General features: G+C 49.3%; 1 protein-coding gene across 1 annotated transcript in view; it reads left to right on the top strand.

Annotated features, from left to right (window-relative positions):
- The first annotated feature begins 3,493 nt into the window (after positions 1-3,493).
- Positions 3,494-9,374, top strand: part of CACNG4 (calcium voltage-gated channel auxiliary subunit gamma 4) — a 95,488-nt gene continuing 89,607 nt past the window's right edge. Inside the window, exon 1 of the mRNA XM_063120023.1 lies at positions 3,494-3,791. Coding sequence (XP_062976093.1) covers positions 3,566-3,791 — 226 coding nt within the window. The 5' untranslated portion in view covers positions 3,494-3,565. The remainder of the gene's footprint in view (positions 3,792-9,374) is intronic.

The raw sequence follows: 9,374 nt of genomic DNA, 5'->3' as shown, positions 1-9,374 counted from the left end.
AGCAACAAATACCTTTGCACCCTCAGCAAGTTGCCATTTCTAAACGTTGGCATTATCCTCAGTGTGGTCATGGAGGAATGTATGTGTGTTTGCATGTGGGTGGGTGATTTGATGAAGGCTGGGGACCAGAAACAAGCAAAAGATGCAGGAAAAAAATAAGTGGGCCATTGAGACAGAAGGGAAGGGGGCTGAGATAGAACAGGCAAAGATTAAATCAAATGGGAGGTCATGTGAAAAGACAAGAGAGAACAATGAAATGTAGCAATGATCTACTCAATTGCAGTGCTCAAGAAGCAAAAAAAATATGCATGAGTGACACCACATTTCAATCAAACCTTCTTCTTCGGTTACTGCAAGTTTTTACTACCTCCTCCTACATGACATACTTTATGAAGTACTTCACTGGATTGACTTTCTCTTTTCCTCCCCCTTCCTTTCTGCTCTAGCAAAAAAGAGACATTTTCCCCAGATTATACTTTCTCCTTTTTCCATCCATTTCTTTCCAGGATTAGGGGGTGGAGGTCTTCCCCTTCTGGCCAAATTTTCAGACCCCTTTCTCAAATATCCTTATGTGTGGGAAGCAAGTATAATATTACTTCCATTTGGGGGTCTGGATCCAATTCCTCCCTTCTATGAATTCCTCCATTTGTGGAACATACCTCCAACCAGTTTTCAAAAATACCCTCTCCATACCACAGCTCACTGTACTCAGCAGGGTCCCCCAGACCTCTGTGCAGCATTTTGGAGAGTCTGGAGGGGGCTGCTGTGAAGAGGAGGGGCAGAGAAGTCTTCTGCCAGCCACACCTAAAACAGGACCCAAAACATTTTTTGTAGCTGTCTCACTTTACTAATTGCCTTGATAAGGCACCACTTATTCCCTGAACAATAAAAAGCAGGGCTTTCCCAAATCTAATGAAGCTGTCCAGTTTCATGACTTTTTTGAGATGAACTTGTCCCAAGGAAAGGGACATACTTCAAAAGCACCCAGCAGTGGCTTGTATAAGGAGACCTATAACATCACCAGAAGCAGAGAAGTGCAAAGGGATGTGCTTGCTATGCTGAAGGCAATGGTTCTCCAGTATTAGGCAACGAATTCAAGTGTGGTACACAGCAGCACCATAGCCACAAAGCACACTAATGGCCCTGTTCAGAAGACACTTTAAACCATAGCTTTAACCACGGTGAATAAGGCTTGCCTTATTCACCGTGGTTAAAGCCGTGGCTTAAGGTGTCTTCTGAACAAGGCCAACGTCTTTCCCAAGAGAGTCTTCCCCCATAATCTTGGACCTAAAATGCTGAGAAGGCAAGGCCAGGCCAGCATACAAGGTCCGGGCCCAATTCAAAGTGCTGGTATTGACATTTAAAGCCCTAAATGGCTTGGGGCCAGGTTATCCGAAGGAACGCCTCCTCCCGTATGTACCTGCCCGGACCTTAAGATCATCTACAGGGGTCCTTCTCCGTGAGCCCCTGCCAAAGGAAGTGAGGCAGGTGGCTACCAGGAGGAGGGCCTTCTCTGCTGTGGCACCCCAGCTGTGGAATGAGCTCCCTAAGGAGGTTCGCTTGGCACCTACATTATATGCTTTTAGACGCCAGGTGAAGACCTTTTTATTCTCCCAACATTTTAACAATCTATAAATACATTTTAACTTGGTGTTTTAAATTTGTAATTTTGCACTGCTGTTTTTATCTGGTTGAGCTTTTTATTGTATTTTATATTATGGTTTTATACTGTTGTTTTATATTATGAATGGTTTTAATTTTTGTGAACCGTCCAGAGAGCTCCAGCTATTGGGCGGTATAGAAATGTAATAAATAAATAAATAAAACAACATTCTGCTGCCTGAGGCGACGGACAAGATGGCAACTCTTCCCTGTTCCATTGGCAAAAGTCCGCCAGACTGGCAGGTGCATCTTACAGGACAGCCTCCAGAATGGCAGCTGAGGACAGCAGGCGAATTTAGGGGAAGTAGGGAAGACACCATGGCACCCCCTGCTCTGTACTTTCACCAGATCTGCACCAAGCAGGATATGACACTTTAAAAGCTTTTTTCAAAACTGTCTATGGGAGTGTGTCCTGGGCTCCAACAGTTGTCACTACTGTTATAAACCATTTTAAAGCAGTAGTGTAGATTCTGCCTTTGTCCCTGCATCCCAGCATCTGCTGCTAAAGGCCACTGCTTCACTTTGCCCAATGGTAGGGAAGGGCCAAGAGAGGCACAGCCCACCAAGGAGCCATAGCTTCTGAAAGCACTTCCTGATTTCAGACTTGCAGTATTCTCAGATACTATATGTGCTAGACTTTCCCTTTCTGGAAAAGGACTTGCCGCTCCAGATTTACATGAAGGTTACTGAAACAGGTGTCCTGTATTTATTTATTTTTAAAGCAAAACGGGCACAAAAAATTGACCAGAGCAGACCTCACCAAGGGCCAGCAGCTAAACAAGCCCCCCCCCCAACTCCGCATCCTCCAGATGTGTTGATTACCACTCCCATCCTCCCAAGCCGGATGAGCCCAAATGGCCATGCCGGCTGAGGATAATGGGAGTTGCAGTCCACCATATCAGGAGAACACCAGATTGGGAAAGGAGGAGCTAAACGCAACCTATTCTCCCATTTAGCACAGGGGTCTTTCGGTGTCCAGGCAGGGCAGCAGAAGGAAGCATGAGAGCGAAGCGCACTCTGCCCGGGAGAGCGGGCTTCACTCAGGCTACCTTTTGGAGCCATAGCGTAGACTGCCGGGGCAGACGAAACCGGCAAAACGAGGCGGCGGCGGCGGCTGTTGCTGCTGCTACCTGTTCCTTGTTCCCTGAGAAACTCCGCCACCCCCGCCCCTTTCAGGAAAATTCCTCCTTCCCCCCCCTCCTACGCCGAGAGAGATTTCCTTCAATCTCCTCACACTGTTCGCGGGCGCCTTGAGGGGCGTCTGCTCCGAGAAGCGCGCGCGTCCGTGGCCCCCACCCGCCGCCTCTCTGCCTTCCCGCCGCCCATGTGGGGCTTTTTGCCCAGTGTTTGGGTGGAGGAGAGGCGGGGCCCGAGCCGAGGGCCGCTCCCGCCGCGAGCCCCCTCAGACGCCCCACCCTCCTCTCTTCCTCCTCCGCCGAGTTGAGGCGGCGGGAAGCGGCAGTCCGTGGCGTGTGCTGCCGTGCGCGTCGCATGCCGGAGAGAGCGCCCGCGGCCAGGCGAGGGAGCGCCCCAACACCGCGCAGCCGAAGTGGCTAGCCGGGCGGCTGGCTAGCGGGAGGAGCCGCTGTTCCCCCTCGCCCCCCGGAGGCGGAGGGCTTTCTGAGGGGCACTTTCTGCCTCCCCACCCCTTTCTCGTTTGGCCCCCAAGTGCGCTTCTCTCGCCCGCCGCGCTTCCCCCTCCGCCCATGTCTTGGCTCCCTCGCTGTGATCTGTGTAGATGGAAGGAGGGAGGAGAGGGGGAGAAAGAGGAGGGGGAAGGAGGGCGAGAAAGAGCCGGCGCTCGGGCGCGGTGGGGGGAAGGCAGTGCGGGGCTGCTGCTGCTGCTGCTGCTGGGCTGGTCCCTTGCTGCCCCCTGAGCCCGTCGGGTGGAGCATGAAGCACCATGGTGTGGTGCGACCGTGGGGTCCAGATGCTGCTGACCACGGTGGGCGCCTTCGCCGCTTTCAGCCTCATGACCATCGCCATCGGCACGGACTACTGGCTCTACTCGAGCGCCAACATCTGCAACGGGACCAACATCACCACGGACGAGACCTCGCCGAGCCAGCCCAAGAAGGCGAAGGGGGACCTCACCCACTCCGGCCTCTGGAGGATCTGCTGTGTCGAAGGTAGCCGCCGGGCGAGGGAAGGGCGAGGACCCGAGAGGGGCGGGGCGGGAGGTGGGCGGCTGTGTGCGTGTCGGGCGAAGAGCTGGCCGAGGGGGAAACAAAGAACGAAAGAAAGGAAAAGATTCCGGAAAAGTGCCCAACTTCCTCGGCTGGTGAGGAGGAACAATGAAAGGCTTTTACTTGAAATGAGAGGTTTGGCGGCGGTGCCTGGGAGCGTTTCTCTTTTCCCTAGCGAGGGTTTGTGGCGGCAGCTTCCCAGCCACAGCCCCCCGCCCAATGCACACACCCTCCCCTCCAAATGCAGCCGGCCGCAGCCGAGTTGGTACCTCTGCTCTGATACCGTCTAGGAGGGAGGATGTTGTTGCCTTGGCAACCGGTGTCTCTGATTGCTATGGGAACCGGACATAGGGAGGTGATGCTTAGCCCAGGGTGTCTGCTTCTCGCCATCCCAGCGCTGCTGAGTCGTTACCCTTTTCCCTGGGCCCTTAGCTCACACAAGGACTGGAAGAAAGGCAGAAGCAAGATTAGGGAGGGGGGAACGGTTGGAGGGAGGGAGGGAGGGGGAGAGAGAGAGAGACGGGGTGGTGGTGGTGGTTCTACACTAGTTTCTATGGTTGTGGAAGCTGGGTTGTCACTTTATTTGCAAATGTGTGCGTGCATGCCTGTGAATGAGACGGAGTGAGAGCAGTTCCCATTTTCTTCCTCAGACTTTCCTGTCTATAAGTCTGTCTGGGACTTACAGTGAGGCTTTTCAAAACAAAACAAAACTAAGGTGGTGTTGATATGGGATTAGACCCTATTATTGATGCTTGATATCCTTAAAGGGTTGACAAATTAATGATGGAGGAGTAAATAAATATAAAATAGTAATTTTAACTTTACGTGTAACCAGATCCAGGTTATGGGGGGCATTGGCAACATGCCTTTCAGAGGATCCCCTGGCCTCATTTCCCCACCTCCATCACCACAAATCTGCCCACTATGCTACAAGACAGAAAGTGAGCAAGAGAGTAAGTATTGCAAAACCCAGAGAGAACAGGCTCGTAACTGGGCAGAGGCAGCTGCTCATTGAAGGAGCAGCCCCCTCATCCTCTCACCTGCTCACCTCTGGGCACCACATTGGTGAGTTGGGTCTAGCAAGCCCAATCCTTTCTATTGCACAGCCCAGAAAGGGGGAGGCAAGCAAACAGAGATTGTGGCTGCGACTCTGAGGAGCCCCAGCTGCTGCCATTCTCTCTTGCCTGTGTTCTCCCTTTGGGCTGTCAGAAATAGGGTTAGGCCCATTGCTGTCCTACCCCTGGGACAAAGCAGAGGTGAGTGGGAGGAGGAAGTAGCTGATCCTTACTGTTTCTCTTTGCATATCATAGTGAGGAGGATTGGGACCCAGTGGGAGTGTGGGAGCAAAAGCGGTCTCTCCTCTTTAAGGAGCAGCCAATGCTTCTGCCTAGTCGTCATCCCTCCCTCCCTGAATGGCAACAGTGAACAGGGGATTGGGCTTAGTGGGCTCTGTCCTCAGTTTGTGTGGCTCAGGTGAGTGAACAAGAGGCTAATGACAGAGTAAATGGAAGTTCTGGCGGTTTCGCAGTTTGCTCTCCCTCCTCCTCTCTCTAGGAAGCACAGTAAGACTGATTAGGTTAGCTGAGCCCAGGGCCCACTGCTGCACCACCCACAGAGAGTGCAGGTCAACCAACAAGGGCAGCTGACAGCATCAACAGTGCTTCCCTCTTTGTATACCTGTGCTCTCCGTCTGGCTGCAGCAGTGGATTGGGCCTAGTAGAGAGAGAAGGCATAGCAAGCGGGCAGAGGCAACAGCTTGCCACAGAATGAACAAGCAAAAAGAGGCAGCAGCACAGCCACTGCCCACTCTGGACAGTCAGTTTTCCATGCTGTGTCACCCAGACAGAGAGGGTGATAGGCAGAAGCAGCCTCCTCTTTAGCACTTGCTTACCTGTGCTCTCCCTTTGGCTAGTGTGGCAGACCTATTAACCTCCCAGAGTGATGGGGAAGGCAAGCAATCGAGGGCAACAGCTGTTCCTTGCAACCATCCCTCACTTGCCCTCCTTTGAGAGCACATAAGCAGCAGATGTCCTGTGCGACATGCATTCTGAATCTGAGTAGGAGGAGGAGGACATGGGGCGTTCTTGCTGTTGTTGATGCTGTGCATAGCACAGAGCAAGGGGGGGAACAGAGGAGCCCCTGCCCACTCGGGTCCAAACCTCCCAGGGGCTGTGTACCTTAGGAGCAACTGGTCAGCAGCCAGCACCTGTGGACCGTCCCGAGGTAGCTGCCCAACGGTGCTGACCCCGATGCCTGCCCTTGACTTAACACATGTTTAAGGAATCGAAAACCTCAACTGCTTCTCCTCAACAAGCCTTTCCAGGTTTGCTTGCACTGAGGTAAGGCAGAATGGGCAGGAAACACTTTGAGCAAGGAAGGACAGGGGGTGTTGAGAAAACATGGCAGGACAAACCATGCACGTTCCACAGAAAGGAAGCAGTGTCTTCCAGCCAAATGCACGAACCAAATACCTGGCTCCCTGGCAAATACGTCCACTACAGGAAATGACACCCACATCTCTATTGCATGAGCCCCAGTAACCCTTGCTCCCCCTCCACCGGTTAATACTCCTCCCATGTTAAGAGAGTTAAGAGACACCCTGTGATGGTGATAGATAAGAGCAAAGCTTCGAGGGGAAAACTGTTGACTTTTTACTTCACTTTGTCTCCTGGGGCCCAGTTTTTCTTTCCACATGAATGCACTTGGAATATCAACTTCAGTGCACCTAATTCAATCATTGCAACTTAGCACACACAAACTTCACAAACCAGGTTTTCAAGCTTATTCTAAATGACAGACAGTGCAGTAGTAGCACTCACAAAACCAGGAATAGTTAAGAGACCTTCATTTAGATCAAAAGAAAGTTATAACATTTCAGAACCTGCTTATAAAATGCTCCCATGTTTGTGTTTTCAGTAGGCACCGTCCAGTCTTAAGCATATTTACTTTGGTGGGATTTACACACAGGCAAACATGCATAGGATTGTAACCTACAGGAGAAATTATTATTTAGGTCACATAGACCTTAATGCCTTTGATTTATTCAAGAATGCTGTACGTGAATTTTGGTTTAAAGTAGAGATGGGCGAATTTCCCATGGCTCAACTCATAATAAGCCCAATTTTCCTAAGTCTTTCCAAGAGATTTCAGAGAAAGCCCAGGAAGATCACACCCAGGGGAACTCATCTCCAGCTCTCACTGCCACTGACAATACCCTTCATTCCCAAAACCTGCCCTGGTGAAAGGAGGAATCAGCACAGAGGACTCATGTAGAGGGATTCAGTGGTGGGAAGATCTTCTGTAAGACCTGGAGAACATTAATTGCCACTGGGGAGCCTGGAAAACAGTTTTCTGTGCCTCCAGGCTTAATTGAGCATACATTGCACCTAGGAGGAATTGGAACTCCATTTCACAGTGGTAATGGAAAGAGCCTCTGCTGCTGTAGAAGTCCTTCATGCCAACCATCCTTGCTGCTTTTCTCTCTTTGCTAGGATATGTTTTGGGTAAAGATGGAACAGTGGGGAGGAGGAATGTTGGAACTGGGTTGAGACATTGCAAACCTAGGAGGGTTTGGGCTTGGCTCATGAAGATTTATTTGATTCAGAACTGAGGTGTGTTTGTGTGTGTTCATTTCCAACCCCCAATCCCAAATTTCAGTCTCATCATTCGTATAAAGGGTAATTGAAATGGCTATATACATGAATTTCAGGAAACCAGACGTTGGGAGCAGATTTTGTGAGATGCTGAGCTAATTTCAAAAATGCACATGCCATCAATAAACTCTTCCTAGCAATGGACTCTTAAATCATGGCTTCCTTGTAGAATCAGTATTTTAGGATTTTCCCTTCAGTTTATTCATTTATTCATTTTGATCAGCAAATCCCAGGAATTACTTGATAGGCTTTGCAGGACTGATTTCCAAATCTCTGGTGTGAAATTTCAAAGGCTGTAACAGTAAAATTATCCATCATTCAGTTTGTCCTGGTCTAGTGAGGCTGTGAACTGGCCAAGTGCTAAGTGAGTGTTGAGTTTCATCTGGAGTCATTCAATAGCAGGCAAAGGATTCTAGACAACAAACCTGATGTTCAAGTTTCAGAGAAGCAGCATCAGACTTATTGACTGCAGGACCTAGGAAAGCTTCCAAAAAGGACACATGTTGATATGACCGTGCGGATCTAACAACCAGGAAGGGGGAGCTCCAGATGTTTTGAATTACAACTCTCATAATCCCTGATCATAGACTATGCTGGCTGGAGCTGAGGGTAGTTGTAGTCCAAAACACCTGGTCTAACAAGACATGATGGTGGCATATCCTGTGTTTTAGAACATGAGTCATGGGTGTTTTACAATGTATAAACCACACTTCATCAACAAGGGGTCCCAGGATATTGTATGTAATATTGTAAAAAGACAAATATAATTGAATCACTATAAAATTACAAAATGAGAGGCATAAAAACTATTCAACCTGCAAACATAAAACCAATCAAAAATGTAAATTTAAAATGCCTGGGCAAAAAGGAACATTTGCCTGAAAAGAACACAACGTTGGTGCCAATCCTATCTCCCTCCCGAGGGCATTCCAAAGTATAAAGCAGGGTGGAGCTGATTACATACACAGAGGTGGCAAACACAAAGGAGTGCTGAATATTTACCCTGCTTATGCTTTCTTCACAACTGCCACACTTCCCCCAGAAGCATCTCTTCCAATGGAGCAAACATATGGTCTCTTAGCCTATCTGGGAGAAAAACAGCTGGAAAGTTGAGGAAGCATGGTACATCACCCCCTCCCACATAACTTTTCTTTGTATGACATAACTCTGACCCTCCAGTGGTTCCGAAATATAGCTTTGCCACTATCTAGTTGGACCTAGAGTACAGAGTTTAACTGAGCCCTTATGTGCCTAAACTGCACCTGTCGTGGAGGAAAATAGAAGGGAAAGTGAAGGGATGGACCTGGATCCGTTTTCTATCTTCTCCATGGTGGATCCATTGGAGAGTGTACTGCTTTCAGTGGTGGCTGGTCCAATTCAGTCCTCACATGATCTAAGATGCCATTCCTGGGTTTGGAGCCTCATTCCCCTCGGGGAGGCTTTGGGGATTTATATCTCAGACCTAGATCCATATTTGGGAGCCCTGAGATCTCCTGAGTAGACAATTGTAGCTTATAGTCAGGGTCTATGAAGTTGATAACGGAGGGGCTTTGAGGTTAAACTCCAACCTCTCAAACATTGGTCTCCCAGACTTAAACTTCTATCACCTATACTTTCTTAAATCAAAATCTGTTGTCAAATCTGCATAGATTTCAATGAACGGATATTAGAAAATTGTGAACAATTGACATTGAATACACAATCTTTTCAGCTAATGAAGGACCAAAGAATTGTTGTACGTTTGTTGTACCATGTCCTGCTTGTTCATCCCTGGCCAATGGCTGGTTGGCCACTGTGTGAACAGAGTGCTGGACTAGAAGGACCCTTAGTCTGATCAAGCAGAGCACTTCTTATGTTCTTATGAATAAGGGGT

Source organism: Elgaria multicarinata, chromosome 3 (assembly GCF_023053635.1).
Source record: "Elgaria multicarinata webbii isolate HBS135686 ecotype San Diego chromosome 3, rElgMul1.1.pri, whole genome shotgun sequence".
NCBI lineage: Eukaryota > Metazoa > Chordata > Lepidosauria > Squamata > Anguidae > Elgaria > Elgaria multicarinata.
This window is presented reverse-complemented; position numbering and strand designations above follow the sequence as displayed.